This window comes from Anser anser, assembly GCF_964211835.1.
Source record: "Anser anser genome assembly, chromosome: 2".
Lineage (NCBI taxonomy): Eukaryota > Metazoa > Chordata > Aves > Anseriformes > Anatidae > Anser > Anser anser.
Window position 1 is genome coordinate 98917518 of NC_139721.1, and position 21972 is coordinate 98939489.

The 21972-nt window shown below is 39.8% G+C and overlaps 1 protein-coding gene across 4 annotated transcripts in view; it reads right to left on the minus strand.

The window, feature by feature from the left end:
• LOC310893336 (neuropeptide S receptor-like) overlaps positions 1-21972 on the minus strand; it is a 92533-nt gene that overhangs the window by 18871 nt on the left and 51690 nt on the right. For 2 of the 4 annotated variants that reach the window (XM_083822140.1, XM_083822139.1), the window contains 4 exons: positions 7934-8051; positions 1511-1677; positions 782-976; positions 104-391 (listed from right to left, as the gene is read on the minus strand). The exons of 1 other annotated variant lie outside the window; for it this stretch is intronic. In XM_083822140.1, coding sequence (XP_083678266.1) covers positions 104-376 — 273 coding nt within the window. In that variant the 5' untranslated portion in view covers positions 377-391; positions 782-976; positions 1511-1677; positions 7934-8051. Of the gene's footprint in view, positions 1-103; positions 977-1510; positions 1678-7933; positions 8052-21972 lie in introns of all 4 variants that reach the window. One more of the 4 variants, XR_014578911.1, reaches the window with a different exon arrangement.

Below are 21972 nucleotides of genomic sequence, written 5' to 3' on the forward strand. Positions count from 1 at the left end.
CCCACAAATATATAGGCAAAAAGTTCAATAATCCTAGCTGCCTCCCTGCAGAGGTGCTGAAAATGCACCAAAGCTTGTGAGAAAAGTAATGCACTGGCTGTACCTTAAAGGAATAGTAAAAGGATCCCCACTCCTCTTCTTCCACCACTTCAGTGAAAGTCAGTGTCTCAGTGCAGGTGACAAGGGTGAAATCCAGCCAGCCGCTGCCAGCTGGGGACCTGCTGCTGGCTTCTGTGGAGCTGACCTCCATCACCGGCTTCTGCTTGAATTGTCTAGGTGCTTGTTTTCCTAAGAGTTCATGCAGACAAGTCTCTCCTGTTAAAGCAAAGCAGCAAAACCAGCTTCTCACTGCTCCACCACTGGCTACCAGAGGCATCAGGCTTCAGTGTAGCTGAGTGATAAAAAAATAAAAAAGCAAAGGAAAAAAAAAAAAAGCCAAGCTGGCACCAGCCCTTTGAGCTCTCTTTCAGCATATCTCTATCAACAGCTGTCCACATACTCTTTCCAGCAGCTGGACCAGTAGCTGGTAAGAAAGTCAGCACACGTGGACCCATCCATATGCCTTGCGGGCTTGGGACTCTCTGGCATCCACAGTTGCCAGCTCTGGAGCCAGGCATAGCTGTAAAAGCACGGACCTGGGGCACAAACTCATATTTAGTGCATCCAGAACTTGTTCAGCTTAGTGGAGTTGCTCTGCCTTGAGACCTATGCAATCATAAGCAGTACTCAGTCTCTTTTCACAGCCATGTCCCACCAACTCAATTTCTCCATTTCCTGTTACCTGCAGGACAGAAGCTTGGAGGGACTGGAGAAAATTCTGGGTGCCCAAGCAATATTCAGGCTTTGCCAAGATACACTGAAGTCATCCAGAGGAGGAGGGTTGGTCCTGGCCCATATAGATAATTAGAACCATTCATGAAGAGAAAGGACCAGCACTGATCTATATGCACCAGTGATCAATACTTAAATGTTGCACCTGTTGGAATATGAACAGATAAACAGAAATTTCTCAGAACCACCATGTTTAGCTGAAATCAACAGGGAAAACACTCATTAATATATTATCTGAAAGAGAGGAGGAAATATTCTGGATTTTTTTTTTTTCCCAACTGATCATGCAGGCTGACTGTGAACCCCTGCTATAAAGTATTCAGGTAGCATCCAAGCTTTCTGAAAGCATCCTACCTCTTGTTTATTCTTCCTTTTTTTCTTTTTTTTTTTTTAACCTTACTTTCTCATATTTATGGAATAAGTTAAAACTTCCTGCACTGAATGTTGTCTTTTGGGGATCTTTTTGGCTCCCTCATTCCCACACAGATGGTAGTCTCAAGCATATTAGAGGTGCTAAGAAGCTTTTCAGTACATACATGATCCTGCACAGCTCTCAGGACTAAACCAAGAGTGACTTTTCTTGTGGCTTTGCCAGCTGGTTGCTGTAAGTAATGCTTATGGTGTTAAAAAGGTAATTCAGGTAAAAGAAGAGGTAATTCAGGTTTTCCATTGCTCTTACCTTTTCTGTGTTCGATTATTTCTTGGTCACTGTCACTGCCCTGCTTTGTTGATGGCTGGTTTTGCTGAAATGCTGTTTTGTTTGTTCATTTGTTTGTTTTGTGGTTAGTCACAACATTTTAAGCCATGGGCTGTCTGTGGTACCATATCTATAATTAAAATAATTCTCTAGGGAAAACAAACAAACAAACAAACCACTTATTTTCTTATTTTTTAAGCCTCTAAAAAAACATCTGAAATTTGACGTTTGGGTTTGCTCCCTCCACCCTCCACCATCCCCAAGATTAAGCAAACTGTTTGAATACCCCTGGAATGAATGGTGAAATAAAAGATTTTACTGATTGAATCTCAAAAGCCTATAGTGGGCAAGATCTAATCCCAGCAATTCCTCGGTGGATAATGAATAGCTGATTGATTCCTACAACCGACTTTGTTTTCCTCAGACAGGAGTTTGAAAAGTCTCTGAGAATTTCAGTGCTTGAAGAGATTTAGGTGGTTTTACATAGAGAGAAATTGAGTTTTCACACTATTTTTACAAAAGGTGCTCTCGAATTATTTTTTTAACGTCTTTATGTTTTTTATAAAAACACATTTTTTTCTAATGTATAATAAAATGTGATTTTTGCTTTCTTAACCTAACCTCTTTCTCTTTTTAAGTCTCACTATTGTACTACACCACAGCATAAGCATGCTTCCTATATAGGAAATATTAAGCAATTCTGAAAATAATCTCTAAGCAAAGAGAATGGAATATTCAGAAGAAGAACAGAGAAGACTTGTTTTAGGGACTACTTCATTTGCCATTCTTTTTACCTTGGTCTCAGAAGCTACACAAAATTGTATTTCTCAAATATAGCTTTGAACCAAGGGACTGGAAAACTAGAGCATAAATGGTTCCAGTGCAAGCTAAGTAGAACACTTTGCTGCTGCTGTGTGTAACAAAGCTTTATGCTCATCTTCCATGAGCAGACACAGGGGGGAGACCTGCAACATGCATTTTCCTTACTGGGAAGATGAGGAAACAAAAAGTGAAATCAGGAGATTATTACTGTGCATAATGTTGATCATTTCCCCAAATTCAGCTGATCTGAACCTTCAGATGCACCTAATAGTTTAAAAAATTAGGCACATCTAAAATGCAGAGGCTCAAGGTTATGTATATATGTGTGTGTGTGTGTGTGTTTATTGTATAGAATTTACAGTAGAGTTGGCTTTTCTGTATTTAGGCTGTATTGGAAGGAAACTGCAAAAATATTTACATTCTTGCTGTTTGTAGTTTCCTGTACCCTGGAGTAGTTAGACATAATCATATTAAATGCAAAGAAGAAATAAGGCTATCAGGCTTCAGAAAGAAAGAGAATGAGATATTTCTTGCTCCTAATAGTATGACAAGTTAATTGCTTTTCATTAAAAACAAAGAAGCAAACAAAAAACAACACGTTTAATCTGTCTAATCTGTATAGAGTGGCCTTGGAAGAGGAAGGTCAGCCTGCTCTTCCCCATGTCCTTCTCCCCCAAAGCTGACTGTCTGGGGCAGTGCAGAGTGGCTCAGCTGCTGATGCTGGCAGTGAGGACCACTGGAGAGCTGCCTTCCTGCATCCCCGCTGCACAGGAGCAGCACAGAAATTACACATTAGTGACACAATCCCTGTTGTTTGACATGGAAAACTGCATGAAACATCAGTTTATTTTCCTTTAATTTTGAAGCTGCTTAGCATGCATGTTGTTTTCTGTTTGCACTGTGCCTTTGGCGGGGTGCAGTTCTGTTCAGCATGGGTCGGAGATAACCAGGCTGACAGCAGTGGGACCAACCAAGGCTGCAGGTGGCCCCAGCGCTGGGAAGGGATACCCATATTTCAGGGCTCTTGGAGGTCAGCGCTGCATGTACAGCAGGGAGTGTGTCTTCATGTGTGCCTTCCCTATGGTGGGGCTCACGTCTAGTGCTGGTCTCTGGCTTGCATGATCCGCACCTCGTTCCAGCTCCCCTGCACGACTTGCAGTGAAGGTCTGATGGTTCAACGTAAGGCTCCCTTAGCTGGGGTGTGACTGTTCCCCCAGTATTCCCCCACAATTTTACACATTTTTTAGCCTCACCAGGCAGAGACAATATCAAGTTTCTAAATCCTCTAAGACCTGAAATAGCAATGATCTTCTATGAGTTAATTTCTGAGTTCTGAAGTTAGAGGCTGGCAGATGGAACTGAAGAGCCTCTCCCTTATACAGAGAAATATGTGTTTGATTTTCTTTCGGAATCTGTACAAACTCAAATTTGAAATATTTAAAGCCTTCACAGAATGAGATGACAAATCTCTGCCCAGGTCCAGCCTGATTTCTGACCAGTCAGTATCTATCCAGCTCTGAATCAGATCTCCAGACTGCCAGAGGGTGGATTCTTTCTACTGATTGAAGTTTTGGATTAGATCTTTTGCAAAAAAATCTGTATTTTACCATTAGTAAAGAAGGAGGGTCATAAAAATCACAGAGCATTTTTCTAATAGTAATGATAAAAGATGAGCACTTTATTCCTCTTCTATAGAAAAATCAAATTTTCAAGGAGAATTTTTTCACATCATTTCTGCTTGTGGTATTATTTCAGGGTGGTCGATTTTAAAGAACGGATTAATGGGAATTTATCTGTATTTGCAAATAAACTCTTGGAGAAGAATACGCAATTCTTAAGGAATTGTCTTTGAGAAGAAGCATGTAGGTGAAGAAAGTGTGTAGAAGAATGCCATTAAATATGAATGTCATGTCAGTGGAAGTGTCAGACACTGAAATTTCAAATCCTTTCCTCTCTTTGTAGCAGCACAACCATGAAGAAAATAATGTATTTCACAAGGGCCTGATTCTCCCAGGATAGTTCCTGTTCAGGGACAGAATCACATTATCTTTAGCAAAAAAAGAGCCAAGCCCCGTGACCTGAAACAGAAGCCTGATAAATGTGCATTCCTATACAATATCAAGGCAGTCAACATCATATCATTCATTATATAGCACGGGAGCACTCCTGCTTTCAAGGAGCTGAGCAGGTATCCAGGATATGGGTATGGCACCCATCCCAGCAGGTCCTGGCAAAACGTAATGCATGGCATACCACTCAGTAGACAGCATGAATTCACAGCTCCCAGTCACCAGAAAGATTTTCTTTCAAAATCTGCCCTTCTCAAAGTGCTGGCACGCCCGCAGTAGCTGGGATGGGAAAGCAGCTCCGAAACAAAGCTGAGCTGCCAAACGGGGAGTGCGGTTGCAGGTGAGCCCAGGCTGGCCCCAGCAGGCCAGCAGGCAACACAGCCACCCCACAGAACATGTGTCCGGCCACGGGGCGACCACAGGGAGCAGAACACTAGCTGTCTGAGTGTCCCATCCTTCCCTCCTTCTGCTGCAGGGCCCCGGTAACAAAAACAAGCACAAAGGCTAGCTGAGAGTGGGCAGAGAGGGCGTGCAGTTGCAGCTCCCATTTTGTCTAAAACTGGCATCAGCATCTTTTTGTGCATTACAGTCTCCTGAGCTAAACACCAGAGTCTTAGCAGGGCCACAGCCCTGTTTAGCACCATACAGGAAGGCTGTTGGAGGAAAACTGAGGTCCAGGTTTCCACAAGCAGATGTCTTGCAGTGCTTTAAACAACCACCACCAATGGTGGTGCCTTTCACTGCTTTTAATGCATATGTGATTTCAAACCAGGAATTATTTTCAGTACAGTTTTCATATTGTTGCTTTACAGAGTTTTTCTTCCGTTTGTCCACCTTTAGTTGAACTACAACCAATTCTCAGTTCATCTTTGACTATGTCTTACAGATGTCACACCATGACTGCTTGGGGAGAGAAGTACTTCTTCCTTCCCACCCCTCAAGTTCTGCCTACAACCTCCAGTGGTGCCACACAAGATGTTGAATCCATCGTTAAAGCCTGACATAATTTAAGAGTTGCTCCCCCATTGGAGTTCAGATGATGCCTGGAGCTGATGAACCTCTCCCTTCCTCTGCAGGGGATGAAGAATAATCTAATGGCTAAGACATGGGCTTGCAGTTCTGGGAAGATATTAAGCTCCTTGTTCCTTTACAAATTCCCATCTCAGATCAAATGGTACTATAGATGCTACAAAGAGAGAAGAGGGATATTGAGAGAAATCAGGCTAATCCGTCAACACTAAAAGCTTGGGAAAAGACCAGCACAAACTTCAATGGAGGTCAAAAAAAATGGAGGACTTCTGTGCCCAAGGGGAGGTAGAAAAACAAAAGAAAGTGTGGTAGGAAAGAATTTAAAGTGCCTGTATCCCAGTCCTCATTTCTGTGGAAGAAGTTGTATCTGAAGTAATGAATACACTCTGTCTTCTGGCGATGAGCAGCAGTGTGGAAGTGCAGATTTACAAGGGAGGTGGAAAGCTGTTAGATGAATTGCAGGACTTTTTATTGCCAATTACAATTTCATGGCAGGGTTATTATTTATTAAATATAGAAGCAGCCAGTTGAATTCTAACTGCTCTTAGGCTTAATTCCACTTACAAAAAGGCCAAAGAAATTATGCAGAGCTAGAGGAAAAACCCTTTGCAGTAGCAGGCATACTTCTAACAGCCTTCACATCTGCATGCACACACACATGTGGAAAGAAAGAAAACAAACCACTCTTCTGAAGGGGAATGGGTTACACCCAATTTCCCTTTAATAAAGCCTAAGATGGAGTAAACTAAATGTACTGCACTGCCACCACTAACAGGCATGTGAAGGACAATTTGAACGGTGTAACTTCCTCAATTATTGAAGCTGAGGATTTGAGGCTCTCCAGAGAAAGATGTACTTCATCCACTGCTCTGCCCTCCAAAAGCATCATGTGGACAGAAAAAAATAAAACAACTGTTCACAGGTAGACTATGACCCATGTCAGAACTGGCATGGGGGGGTCAGAAGTCAATATTGACTGTAATATACAATTGAATCCCAGGTCATTTCTGTAGAGGAAGAGGATGTCTATTTTCAGGCAGCACAAGCGATGAGCTATCACCAGCTTTGTGCCAGCATTTATTTTGAATTCTCTTGATTGCAGAGCAGGGGTAAGGGCTAGGGAACAGAGAGAACTAAAGAAATACTCAATGAGGAAACTGTCTCAGCTTCTTCAAAGACCTCACCTGGAAGCAGTCTTTATTCTTTTGTTTATGCATATAGGTGCCCCTGTACATTGCCATGAGCAGTGTGTTTAATAACATACATTGGCCGAAACAGTAATCCAGATCTGGTAGGCAGTACAACAATATAGGTTTCTGGTGTTAGACAAATGACACTGAAAATAGTCTTCTGCAAGCCAGTTCTTTGCAGACTGGAATAGAGGTGTAAATTACTCAGTCCTGTGTGATTCAAAATTTTATTTCCAAAATCCTACAGTCTTTTGCTAATACACTTTTCAGGAATGCCTCTTTGGATACTATTAGGAAGTGTTTAGAATATCAAGGCCATTGTATTCTTGTTCCTGATCACATTCAGAAATATATTTTCATTTAGAAAATGAAGAAATATGCTGTTATCGTTTCCACTTGTGAACAAATATATCCATTTGATTATGGTTTGGATTCTGTGAAGAAAGAGGATTAAAACAGGACTACTCCACACACTGATTTGGAAGCGAAAAGTTGTTCAAAGAAACAGTGTTATCTAAAGAAAAATACACAATTTAGCAACTGTCATGACGTTTTGGAAATACTTGATATAAGTACTCACATCACCTAGTGACTGGACATACAGCAAGTTGTAACTGCTCACATCAACTCAGTGCAGTATTGTTGTGCCCCACATTTAAATAGACTTTTGTGTCTCATAGACCACTGGACTTACTGGCATTTCAATGAGATGCACAGAATGATTTGGATATCTTATGGTATTGATTCTTTGCTCACAATTTTACATGTATTATGACACAAATGCTCAGACAAATGTCAGAATGGGCATAATTACCCAACTGATCACACTACCCCTAGCCAGCCTTTGCTAGCTACCCTGGGAACGACTGTTCTACCTGCAGTGAGTTATGGAGAGGTAGTGCCAGATTCTCACGGAAATAAATGGGCTCCGGTCTCTTCATCTCACAGGCTGTGCACAAGTGTGTGAGCTGCTGATCTGGTTTTCTGACTCTCCTTGTGGATAGACTATTGTTTTCTTCATATGTTAGTGACTATATGCTTATATGTATAAGCAGAGCTTATTTACTGTTTCTATAGACAAAATAACGTCTCCATTTGTTAGGCAAGATATTTCCAGTCTGTGTATGAACATACCACTGATTCAGGTCATATTGTTCTTGTAATAAAGCTAGACAGAGTAAAACAATAAGTACCAGTTAGGAAATGAGTTCAAAAAGTTTCCAGTGCTTAACAGTTGTATGGGTGGAGTAAAATAGCATACACAAATCATGATTTGTTAGTCATTAGAAACAAACCTGGAATCAGCATGAGCTGTGGTGCTCCTGCTTCCCAGAGCCAAGTTTTCAGAACTTCTAAAAAGACTAAAATTGTTGAAGAGTTCTTTAGTTTTTCTCTTCAGAGCAGAAAGGATCTCTGAAAAAAAAAATTGTTATACTTTCACATATGTATCAAATTAGGGAGAGATTAAATGAAGGAGAAGCAAACCATCTCTGCCTTTGAAGCATTCATCATTTTTGTAGCACAATTTGCTTTAGGAGAAAATAATGTGTTCTGTGGTTCTGAACACGCAAAATAATTCAAGACTTTATATGAACTGCTGCTTGGGGATTAGATGAGGATTTAATATCTTTCTCAGAGAAAGAATTAATTAAACTCTCTCCTCTTCGGGAAGGTGATGAGCAAAACAATACATAGAGCTTTGATTTATTTCTCTACAGAAATAAAATGTGTATAATAATTTTTCATTTCAATTTCTTTTTTTTTAAAAAAATGAATCATTTAAAAAATTATCATAGGAGTTGCTTAAGGGATTTTAACACACTTCCAAAATGTCAGCTAAAATTGAACCATTGGGTCTCCTTTAGAAAACTTTGAAAATCTGTTGTTACAAGCTAAGGAAATACTGTTTAAGTATTACCAAGGATCTGTCCTTTTCTTTCATTTTTCATATGCTTAACAGTGGAATTGATTGGGAAACCTATTGGTTAGTTGATAGGCCTCACTGTTTTTCACATTTTCTATGATCATCTCATAAAAAGATTTGATAGTCTTTTCATAATAGACCTTGACGGTCATCTGAAGGCTTCACACACATACACAATCCTTTTTTGTTGGCAAAGATTTTCAATCCTCAAATTTTATGATGTAATGTTTTTCTAACAGAAATGTCAAGGGGATATATACCGTGAAAAATAGCTGTTTCATCAAAGCTCCAATTCTATATCAAAATAATTTTCAGTAGGTTTTTTTTGTGTGTTTTTTTTTTTTGCTTGCTAGTTCTAGGAATCCATAATCCATTCCTCGATTCTCTCAGACTCCAGTGCAATTTGGTCTGCTACAACTTAATGCACAAGTGTTATCACCGGATCAGAGTATTTGCTGAATCTGGTAAGAACAACGGTATCAGAACAATGCAATGTTTTAGGATTGTGATTTCAATTCACCTGCAACTACATGTGGGATTAACAATGTCTTATATTCAATAAACTCTGGAACATGAGTAGTACCTAACTATATTTAACTCATTTATGTGCCTTGCACCTTCAAAGTCCTATCGACAACAGAAACTTGTGATATCAGGACAGGAACATTTGCTGGGGTAAAAATAAATGAAAGAGAAAGAGAAAGAGAAAGAGAAAGAGAAAGAGAAAGAGAAAGAGAAAGAGAAAGAGAAAGAGAAAGAGAAAGAGAAAGAGAAAGAAAGAGAAAGAGAAAGAGAAAGAGAAAGAGAAAGAGAAAGAGAAAGAGAAAGAGAAAGAGAAAGAGAAAGAGAAAGAGAAAGAGAAAGAGAAAGAGAAAGAGAAAGAGAAAGAGAAAGAGAAAGAGAAAGAGAAAGAGAAAGAGAGAAAGAGAAAGAAAGAGAAAAGGAAAGAGAAAAGGAAAGAGAAAAGGAAAGAAAGAGAAAAGGAAAGAAAAGGAAAGAGAAAAGGAAAGAAAGAGAAAAGGAAAGAGAAAAGGAAAGAGAAAAGGAAAGAAAGAGGAGAAGAGAAGAGAAGAGAAGAGAAGAGAAGAGAAGAGAAGAGAAGAGAAGAGAAGAGAAGAGAAGAGAAGAGAAGAGAAGAGAAGAGAAGAGAAGAGAAGAGAAGAGAAGAGAAGAGAAGAGAAGAGAAGAGAAGAGAAGAGAAGAGAAGAGAGAAAAGAAAGAAAGAAAGAAAGAAAGAAAGAAAGAAAGAAAGAAAGAAAGAAAGAAAGAAAGAAAGAAAGAAAGAAAGAAAGAAAGAAAGAAAGAAAGAAAGAAAGAAAGAAAGAAAGAAAGAAAGAAAGAAAGAAAGAAAGAAAGAAAGAAAGAGAAAGAAAAAGAAAGAAAGGAAGGAAGGAAGGAAGGAAGGCAGGCACTTTCATTCAAATGTGGGTACATTATTTTTATCTATTTTAAAGCATGTCTCATAGGTGAATTGATGTCTCCCTTCTTTGACAAATTAAGTTTTTTTGCATTTACTTTTTAAGCAAGCTGCCTGAAAGGATCATCCAAAGTCAGATATGGTAAATAGGTAGGGCTCATTTTCTGGTGTTTGGATTTGGTCCGTGCATTGATATTTAAGTATGAGGACAATGTATTTACCACCAGCCAAAGCCCTGAGCAATTACAGGAATCATACCCAACCTCTCATTTTCACTGTAGGATTTGTCTTAGCACAGTACTGTTTACACACCCTCTGTAGCTGAATTATATCACTATTTGCAGGTTAATTGGAAACCCTTTATATGTGTCGCTAATCAGAAAAATTGCTGTGGCTGCACTGAATGCACAATTGAATGTGGTCCAACGTGTGTTTCACTCAGTTAACCAAAGGCAGGTGCAAACAACACTTACTCTGAAATACTTAAAATTCAAGGGAATGAAAAAAGTAGGAAAAAACACTGGTAAGCTGCTGAGAGGAGCAACACTCATGGGAAAAAAAAAAATCAAGACTTTAATTTCTGTGCTGACTCATTGTCTCTCTGTGCAGTTTCAGCAGTCCACATTGCTTCTTTTTAAATGACTGGATGACCAAAAGAATGAAAAAAGATCAGTCTTTTTACTACTAATAGAGAAATAATTAGGAAAACCTTATTTCTGTAATCTGAGTTTTCCATTTCAAAGATCTTAATGGAGGGTTTTCTAAGATATATTCCCCATTATCAGTCATCTTGCTACCAGCCATCTGTCACCACAGCCAGCAGCAGACACTACAGATAGCCTGTGATCTTCAGTAAAGTCTGTTCAGGTACAATGCCTTTCACCAACTTCTATTTAACTTACATGAAAATGTGAATCTGAGAAGCTATGCTAAGTCACGGGAAAGTATGAAATTATACTTGCAGACCTTATGGCTGGTGGTTTTAGGGAACTCGAATAAAAATCCAACTAATCTGGCCCTGTGTCAGGGTCTGAAAGTCTGAAATGGCTTTCACCACCTCGTGTCAGGAGTGACACAAATTAGAGCATCTCACAGGAAACCTGCTGGTACCTGGTCTTCTCTGTTCTCTCTCTCCACCAAGCAGCAATCCATAGCAGTTGCAGTGAAAAATAAATCAACAACAGCTGAAAATTATCCCTTATTATCATGACAAAAACCCCAGCAGACACGTCTGAATTCCCTATAGCACTGACTTGAAAGTTTAAAAGAAACAGCTATTTTATGGCATTTTAAAGGAAACTAAAAATACCCACCCTAAACCATCAAGACAAAAAATTCTTATTCCTAACTTTTTTTTTTTGTCAAAATGACTTGACCCCAAACTAATTAATTTCACTCAACCCAAACAAGCCTTTTTGTGAAAGATATTTCACAAGAATAGTTTTCTATACCATGTTTCGAGGAGTTCAACACCAGCAAACTTTAAAGTGTACCTGCTCTTCTGATGATATATCTGGCAATCTTTATACATAACTTTATGTTAGGTATATATATATATATATATATATATATATGTATAGATATGGTGGGCAGACATTTAAGTAGCTTAGACCAAATTTCAGAGCCTCCTGAGTATTCATATAAAGCCCAAAAAATGGACATGCGAAAGCAGTCAGTTTAAAACCAGAAAGAAGCCTGTACAGCCAATGCATATCCCATACCAGAATGGGAAGAGGTGACAGATGGCAAACTGGGGGTAGGATCTAAACAAATGTTTGAGAATGAAGTCTCTAGCAAATAACTTTCACATACAACTGCTCCTCCTGTAAAAGCCTGTGGCCTCATTTGGATTTTCATGCTCTGCATCTGGTTCGTTTCTCCAGTCTCCAAATGCAAGATGGTTGAGGCAGAGGCTTGTAGTCCTTGCTGCCTGTTTGAGGAGCACCAGAAAGGCACTGCTATCCCTTGCCTGAGTGTGTGCGATCCCTCCCCTGTAGCATGGCACTAGTAAGAAAAGCAAAGCAGGCATCGTTCATGTTGTTAAACACACCCAAGGAGTCACCATGTCATTAGCATATGAGCAACCAATGTCTCTCTGGATGGAGTGCAGCAGAGTATTGGAAGATTTGGACTACTGATTTAAACACTGCTCAACTCTGACTATTTGCCTGAACTTTATAAGGCAATCTTAGCCCATAATTTTAGTATAGATCTTTCCCACAGTTCAAGAAAGGATTGATGGGTACAGTCTCGGCCATGGTCCTGTAAGATAAATATGGATTAACTGTCCTGGATTCAATATTTGATGTAATAAAATGCTTTTTTACAGGTATGGAAATGTAACTTTGCCATGCATTTTAATTATGTTGAAAAAAAAAAGTCATGTCAGCATCTAATTTGTTCTGTTCAAATCTTCATATGCTCTGAAGATAAATCTCTTCTGTTTGAAGAAGGTTAAGATAGTCAAGGGAGAAGATCAAATAATAAGGCACAGGTGAATTTAAAATCACTGTTCCAGACTGCCAAATAGATAAGAGTACAAAGACTGAACAGTAAATTATACATATATATAATATACATGTACAACTTCTCATTCCATTTCTGTAATTGGAAAAAAAAAAAAAAGAAAAAAAAAAAGTATGTTTTATTAATTCATCCCAGACTCCCATGATACTCAGTCACAGGTCATCAACTACAACAAATAAGTTCTAACGTACCTGTACAGAATTAATGCAAGATTGGAGTGCTGGTTGACAGTGGGCTGAACATAAACCAACAGTGTGCTCAGATGGCCGAGAAGGCCAACAGCATTCTGGCTGGTATCAGAAATAGTGTGGCCAGTGGGACTAGGGAAGATTGTCCCTCTGTACTTGGCTCTGGTGAGGCTGCACCTTGAGCACTGTGCTCCCCACAGGAAAGATTTGGGTTGCTTGAGCGTGTGCAGAGAAAAGCACCAAAACCAGTGAAGAGAAAACAAGAGGTGTGAGGAGCAGCTGGGGGCCTTGGGGCTGCTCAGTCTGGAGAGGAGGAGGCTGAAGGCAGAGCTCCCCGCTCTCCACAGCTGCCTGACAGGAGGCCGCAGTCAGGAGCAGCGTGTCACTCTCCTTGCTCAGGTGACAAGTGACAGGACGTGAGGTGACAGCCCCAGGCTGCACGAGGGGTTTTGGGCTGGGTGTCAGGAAGGATTTCCTCACAGAGAGGGCAGCCAGGCCTTGAAAGGGGCTGCCCAGGCATGTGGTGGGGTTTCCAGCCCTGGAGGTATTTAAGAGACGTGTGGATGTGGCACTTAGAGGCATGGTTTAATGGTGGACTGGTAGTGTTAGGTGGCTGGTTGGATTTGATGACCCTGAAGGTCTTTTCCAACCTAAATGTTTATACGATTATACATCATAGCATACCTGTAGCTCAGCCTAGCTGACACTATATATGCATATCACCTTCTATAATGCCAGTTGTTCTACACTACTTTTTGGAGCTATGCTAATAACCGATGAGGAGAGGGAGTGTCAGCTCACCGATACAGCAAAATGAAAATAGAAAATTTCAGCTTCCTTCCTTTAGGCCAGATAATTTTTTTGTTTTTAATTTAATTAAGCATAGATAAAGCTATTAACGTTTCAAGACTTCCTGAATATTAAAACAAACAAACAAAAAATATTCCACAGCAAAAACAAACAAACAAAAAGTTGAAGTTCTAATTTCTCTGGCCTTTTATTTTAGATGAAACTCTCTGCAAAGAAACAGAATGCCTCTTGTGAAACCAAGAGGCCATAAGGCTCTACCAGACTGGCCTCTTACTGATTCTTACTGGTTTACCTACACTCAGACCCAGATCTTCAGAGTGGCATCATTTAGGAGCACAAACCTTCTGCTCAGGATAGAAACAGACTATGTTTCCTCTTCACTGTTGTTCCTGGTATCAGCTGAGCTGGCGGGTAAGAAGAATTGGATAAGGATAGGGCAGCATCCGCCCTCCTCCCTTATCAGGGTTTGGCTCCTTTTCTAATAGTGTAAAGGGGCTCCCCGGTGCCACTGCATCACCTCTAGTCCAGGGTGTCCTCCAAGCGGTTCAACTTGTCTAGCTAAAGGAGCACAGTCGCTTGGGGTTACACATGTAGTTTGAGTCGGTGGTAGGTAAAAGCTTTGACCATCACCTGCAGTGGTTTTATATCCTTTTTTTTTTTTTTTCCAGCATAGATCACTAGACCACACTGGAACCTCCCTCCCTCCTGAAGGCTGTAATGTGGATAAATAATGTGTTCAGCTATCTGTGGTTTCTGCACCTTTACTGCTGCCTTTCAAGTGAAAGAGATAACCTGACAACACCAACAGTTAAAATGAAGGAAGTGAACAACACTTCGTTTCACAACATAGAGCACCCTTAAGGTAATGTGTGCTAGAGCAGTTGGCTTATGCAGTGATTGCAGTACCCAAGTGAGCATGTCATGACGATGTGCTTGCCACCATAACAACGCTTTATTAATGATCAAACTAATGATCAAACTTGTATTTGACTTGCCTTTAATGGGATGCCTCTATTAGGACAGGGAGCTTACAAGTAAGAGCAAAATCACCTTGCAGGGCTGAACTGCCAAGCTCACCCTGACTTATTTTATTGGTGCAGTGGGGAAAAGGCAGCATTACATTACTTTAAAATGACAGATTGCACCACATGTAATGCTTCTAGAAAAGATAATTTTCCAGCTCCTGTATCTGACCAAACTGCAGATACACTGATGGATGAAGCTGGTCTGCAACAAGACCTTGAAATATTTAAGAAACCCACAATATGGCAGCTTGCAAGTGTCTGATCAGATTCTAGCATTTTGCAGTAACATGACATTTTTTTTTTCCCAAATAGCTTTTCAAAGACCACCTTAATTCTGTGCACTCTCTGAAAATAAAGCTGGCAGTACAGGGTCTGGATTTTAGAAGTCAGGAATCAGCTGCTGCCTACTGCTGTGTGTGAGGCATCCCATGTTGTTTTTTAAACTTAAGTTTGAGGACCAACCCAACATTTAAAATATAGTGAAACTTCTATAGGCTGCCTTTCAAAGACAATAGGGGCTTGATAGAGCATCAGTGACAGCAGGAATGGTCTTGAGGAAGCCATATTTCTCCGTGACTTTTATTGCAGGAACCAGTGAAAAAGAAATGAAAACTAGCAACACTAATGTTTAAAAATCAGCAACACCACCCATCTAGCCAAACCTGTGGCCTCTGTGCCACTGTGGGTCACACTTCATATTTCAGGGATTTAGTCCATGGGAAAATCACTGGCTGTTTTTTTCAGAACTGCCACTCAAAGAAAAATCACAAAGCACTCCTCACCCCTCAGCCCTGCTGCTCCAATCTCCACCCACACGCTATCCTGTCCCTAAGATGCTGGCTTGTAGCAGTGCTCTCTGCACTTTTATGAAGGACTTTCACCCTTGTGAACCAGTCCTGGTGTGGCCCAGACCTAAGGTAGGGAGGGATCTGCTGAGCATCCACTTGGGATGTGGCTAACATGAAGCAAAACAGAGATTTTTCTGTCATCATTTCTCTCCTTCCCTGTCTCTATTAACTGTGTTGCTCAGAAGACCTGGAATATTTCCCATGCACCAAGCTGTGCTCCTCTCCCTTCAGAGTTAATGTAGGGGAAAACACAGACCTCAGTGTGCAATGTCTCTCTTCCATCATCATTACCCAGAGGTTTTTAGGGGGATATCTCACACCTACCTGCCTAGGACTAGCACCCTTTTGCACCCTGCTCCTTGTCAGGGGACTGCAGCATCCCCCACTGTCATTAATAGGTCCTCATGTATTCTCCACAGACTCATAGAATCCTTACTTATCAGCCAAATCTCACAATTCCACACAAAATATGTCCAGTAGTCCCAAGTTCAGGCTGGCTGCCAGTCATTTTGGCTCAGCCAAAAAATGGTAACCATCTTTTATAGCGAAATGCAACAGAATATTTTTCTTGGTGTACACACATGAGGTATCTCCTACATGATTTAACGTTATTCATATTTAAAAACCATCTTAAAAAAAAAAAAGAGCTTTAAAAGCATCTGTCACTGTTGCATTTTGATTCTTTTGTAACTATACTCAGCTCGTGCTCTCTTTCTAACCCATATAAATAGCCAGCCTGGCTTCACTGGCATTTCTCATCGAATGATGGAGCTTGCTGGAGACCTCCGGAGACAGGAGCTCCGCATGCTGTCCACGAGAATGAGCAAAAAATTCCCTGCAGTGGTCAGAGGCAGCAGGACGGGTTTCTTGAGGTGATTACGGGTGACTGACACATCAGTCCTGCCCACACTGTTCCAGCAAAAAGTTGGAGGAAGGATACAACTGACAAATTACATAAAGCTCACCATGGTATTAGTCACGCCACTGCACGGTTCATCCATATCATTGAATTTTGTGCCGTCTCATATCCATGAACATACCTACACCTTCAGGTACTCCCAGCTGCTACACAGACATGTTTCAGTATTCTGTCTTGAAGTGGAGGATGTTAAAAAGCAGGGTTTCTAGCTCACGGAAACTTTCTTCCCTTCGCTCCCACAATCCCTATTGTTCCAATTTGCTTTCACAACATTTTGCACAAACTGACAATCTGAAGGCCTGAAAGGAGCAGCTGTCTGTTGAGAGCCAAAAATTCATGATCTTTTGGCTTCTTAAGCTCAAACAGAGTGTCCTAGTTTCAGTTAGGACAGAGTTAATTTTCCCCCTAATAGCTGGTAGGATGCTATGTTTTGGATTAGGATGAGAAGAGCGCTGATAACATGCTGATGTTTTAATTGTTGCAGAGTAGTGCTTACACCAGGCCAAGGACTTTTCAGCTTCTTGCTCTGTTCTGCCAGCAGGCAGAGGCTAGGGGTGCAGCAGGAGCTGGGAGGGGACAGACCCACGACAGCTGACCCAAACTGGCCAAAGGGGTATTCCATACCATCTGACGTCATGCCAAACAATATATAGGGGTGGCTAGCCGAGGTGGGGGGGCCGGCTGCTCGGAGATAGGCTGAGCATCGGTCAGCGGGTGGTGAGCAATTGCATTGTGCATCACTTGTTTCATACACATTATTATTAGTAGTACTATTATTATTATTATTATTATTATTGTTATTGTTGTTATTATTGTTATTATTATTTTCCAGTCTTAATAAACTGTCTTTATCTCAACTCACAGGCTTCACTTTCCCGTTTCTCTCACCCATCCCAGAGAGGGAGGGGGGAGGGTGAGCGAATGGCTGTGTGGTGTTAAACTGCCGGCCGGGTTAAACCACAACACAGAGACTCTGCAAACTCTGATGCAGCTCTGCAGGAACTGCTTGGGATTCAGAACACAATAAGCCTGAGGTGTGTTAGATCCAGTATTTCAAATAAATCACTGTCTTTTGATAAAAAAATGAATCCTGCCTTCCACTTTACCAGCAGCTTTTTTTTCCAAGTTCTGCCTTCTAGTCATTAACGATCCTTTTTACTGTCCATAACATGTCTAAACCATAAACAGCATCATCTCCTAAATGAGGGATTTACCAGTAACATCTGGTCATTGATATATTCTACTCAGTGCAGCGATAAACTAACCTTATTGGGACAATCGTGAATTCACAAGAGGACTTAGACTTCACATCTCTGTTCACCACCACCAGACATGATTCCCCACTAGTTAAGCGAATGGCATTGATTTAGGCAGGTAGGCTCCATATACTGTGTGCTGGAAGAGTTAGGTGATTAAAGCACAGACCCTGCAAGTCAACAAGCAGAATGACGGAACACTTGAACTAAGAGGAAATGTGGTGTTGCTTAAAACCCAGCCACATTTACAAATTTGCTATTCTCAGCTGCCAGAAGCTTGAAATTCACAGCCCCTCCTATAGTTACAGGTAGGCATCACAATGTTTCCACATATCAAGTTGAGTTCTCCACCCAGAGAGGCTATGCAATAGACAGGAACAAAGAAAACACATTGCACATTGCCTTCATTCAGTAAAAGTCACAAGCCTTAAAAGTCTGAAGCCTTTGCAGCTCTAAAGAAACTGCCATCTTCAGTGTTTCCAAATAATATTGCAGCTGCTCTTATTCAATAACACTTCTTCCCTTAGCAAAAGCAAGACGAAAAATAATGCAAATGCATAGAAGATATACGATATAGAAGATATACGATATATAATGTGAACATTATTATGGACCTCATTTAATCATTAATCTTTAACCTTCACAAATGTAGTGACAACATACAATGGTATTTGCTACAGGCAACTGTTCTTTCATACTCACACAACAGTAATATTTATAGCACCAGTACACATCCAAACAACAAAGGAGCATGAAAGGTAGTGATGAAAGATGCATTGTACCATAAGCAATAAATCAGAGAGCACTAATTTGCTGAATACTAAAGAAAAGGAAGCCACCTGAAAATAATGTTGTGATTAGCAACAAAAACCCTTTAAAAAGTGCTTAATGCTAAGCACATATTTGTTTCTTACCAAAGTCAGTTAAATTTAAGTTTTTATTCAGAATTAGGTATGCACTTAACTGCTTTGCCGAATTGGGAGCTAAAGGAGGATGACATGTGATGATTTCCATCCAAGACTACAGGATGAATAATGTTTTCAGGGCAATTCATGAAGCCAAACACATAGCTGCATCTCAGTCAACAACAAATACCACTGTCAGATTAAATTCTATTAGTATTCATTTGAGATTGAATTAGTGGTATTCTTGTAAATATCCTTTTTTCAATTTCTACTAAAAAGCTTTTCATCATGAAAAACTTCTTCAGGACACTTAGATACCTCTTGGAGCTGTTACAGGTAAACCTTTTTCCTTTACCCATCATATTCATGCAGCACTAGGGCAACAACTCAAGAAAGTCATGCATGAAACACTGAATTCATATCTTTGGTTTCTATCTTTGCAGACTTCCCATGATTTTCATACATGTGGGATTCTTTACTATGTATACATATGCATGTGTGTATTATCTTAAATGACAATTTAAAACATTTAGCTAAAGAAATCTCTACATGTATAATTTTCATTAAAGTAGTACTGTTCATCAAGCCATAAAGATTTGGTCTTTCCAGTATTTAGTGTAATTATTTTATTCAAATAATTAACTTTTAACTGATTTAAAAAGCAAAATACTTTTGTAAGTAAAATGATCAAAAGCTCAGGGTATATGGCCAATGCAAAGGCACCGAAGAACTCTTTAATCAGGAGAGGAGATGAATGAAGAAAGACATGGAAACAGTTATTAAATCCATCAGCATTGGATAGGACAAGACACGATGGACCTAAATTGCAGCAAGAATTTTAAGGTGGACATTAGGAACAACAACAACAACATTCTAATTGTAAGGCAAAGGAAAGCTCAGAGATAATTGCCTGGGGAGGCAGTGGAAGCCTATCCCAAGGGGTTTCTTGTTTGGTTAACTAACATCCATCAAGAAAAGTTTAAGAATAAATTTTTCTTGCCACAGGGATAGGAGACATTTCTGAGATGCTGTTCACCTGTATTTCTTCTGAGTCTAGGGTAAAAGCTAAGTAGAAAGTATTAGAGAAAAGGGAAATGGAGGAGAAATCATTTTGTTTTCTCTATTCCAGACTGAAGAGTCAGATGCTATGTTGTTCTAGTACAGTTATGGCATCCCATCACAATGGACACATTTCTATCACCTCAGTAGTAGGAATCAGCTACTTACATGCCCTAAAGTCTATAGAATACCATGGGTGAAGCAGTCTTCCCACTTATAAATTAATGGAAGCCTACAACCACCAGTCAATTTCCAATTAAGACGAATGCAAATACAAATACACCTAGTCTCCTTTAGTGGAATATTGTACTTTGCTCAGAATGGACTATAGGCTTAATTCCTATTTTCATATACATACATGCTCAACTTAGCAAAACTAGGTCCTGCTATTGGTCTTTGGTGATGTAAGTTAATATATCTGACTATGAGAAGAAATCTTTGATACAGAGAGCATCCTCATTCATTAAATTAGTTTCAGCTTCAGTCTATTGTAATATGACAGTGTCTTTGTAATGAAAGCCATTTGACTCATAGTCTCTCTTTAAATAAAGAGAATCCAAGCAGCTGCAGAGGTCGGTATCAAAGTGATGAGTCATAAAATGAATTTCAAACTCGGTTATGTAATGAATGCAAGCATATATACTCCTTTGCACAGAAATAAAGCAGAACCTTATGAAATGAATGAGAAATGGCCAGAAGGTGAAAACTGTTTTCTAGTCTTTGATGTAAGTTGCTGGTCTTTTTCAGTTTGAAGACCCCATAAAAGTTTTCCATTGAAGCTGTATATCCTCTACAGTAAATTTAAGCCTCCGCTGATAACTTTCCTTTGCTTAGTACTCCCACTGATCCCTTAGAAGATGAAAAGCACAGACATATGTGAACTCCCTGAATCCAGTGAAATTTAAAAGGGAAGAAAAATTATGTGCTTTGCAAGCATGCCTGAAAATGTTCATAATTACCTAGCTGTTCTGGTTGCAATTAAGGAAAGTGGATCCTGCTTTGTGTAAATAACCTAACATGAACAATGTTCTCCTCTCCAACCCACGACACCAAGGGATGTATGAACATGTGTATTTCAGAACAGTTTATCCAAGTAAGGTTTCTGTTGACTGCTTTTCCACTGCCTTCATACTAAATTAATTTCAGAAGATTTTCAGACTACTGTTCCAATATCCATTAATACTATTGATATTAATGAGGAATAAAGACCACCTAGTTGCAGTTTCAGCATGTATTCAGTTTTCTGTGAACAAATAACTGAGGACCAGCAAATACTGGACAATTTCGCACATCTGCTCTATACCAGGTACTTCCCTAGTTAAATAATTCCATCTGCAATCAGAACCAGCCCAATTTTAAAATTATTTCACTCAAGTTTGCTTGATTCTGCATGGAAATCTGTAGGATTTTGGCCATCGATGCCTGGAACATTGTCTGCAACTTTGGAATTAATCCAATGCAGTGTTCAGAAGGCCTCTTGCAATGAACAGAAGAGCCCCCAGTTTGAGTATCAGACATTCTTTCCACCAGTTGAAGCTTTGATCAGGCCATTACATCAATGGTACAGAAGTGATGTAAAACACAGCCAGGACCACATGGTGACTATTTTTACATGCTTTGCATGCTTTGAACAGCTGCACAAAACAACACACTGCAAAGAGAAGACAATGAGATTTGCTGTACCCTCATCTGAAGCTTTTAACCACGCATTTATTATTTATGTCAAGCTGTAAAAAGGAGCTGTGCTTGGCAGTCCTAACAGCACTGAAATTATCTAGGTGAAGTAACACTGTGCTCAGCAGTTAACCTTCCTGCAAGTGGGGCATACCTGATGCATCTTAATTTTCATTATGAAAAAAAAAAAAAGTTTTATTTTCCAGTAAGAAACATAATTCTCTCCCAGCTACATCTCTAGATACATTGTATATGTCATTCAGTTTTATTTAAATGTCTCAACCTATGCACATATTTAAGATTTTTTCACCCAGAAGCAGCACAGAAATACTAGAGATCATTACAGAAGCACTTCATTTTTAGAGGGAATCTTGTTGAAAGCAACATGCTGGGATACCGATCCTTCTTTATCAAATTCCTGTCTTGCAGAAATAATGTGCTTTCCTAACCCACCCATCCCCTTCACTCTTTAGGGATTCACTTCAAATTTACTCAGCTTAGAGCTTTTCCATTCATGTATTGGATCACAGCTAAATGGAACAAACTTCAAGATTCATATCCAAGACAAATTCTACTCAAACTCTCCTTCTTTCAATCTGTTGTTTATGCTACAGCAAATGCCTTTGCCTTTAACAACCACTTCCTTTACTCTATTTCAAAAAAAAAAAAAAAAGCCCATTTAATCCATGGCAACAGCTAGGTCCTTTATTTTTAAGAGAACAACACAATCATCATCTGGCTCTTTTCATGGGTAAGGTTTGGGGATGGTTTTGGCCTACTCTT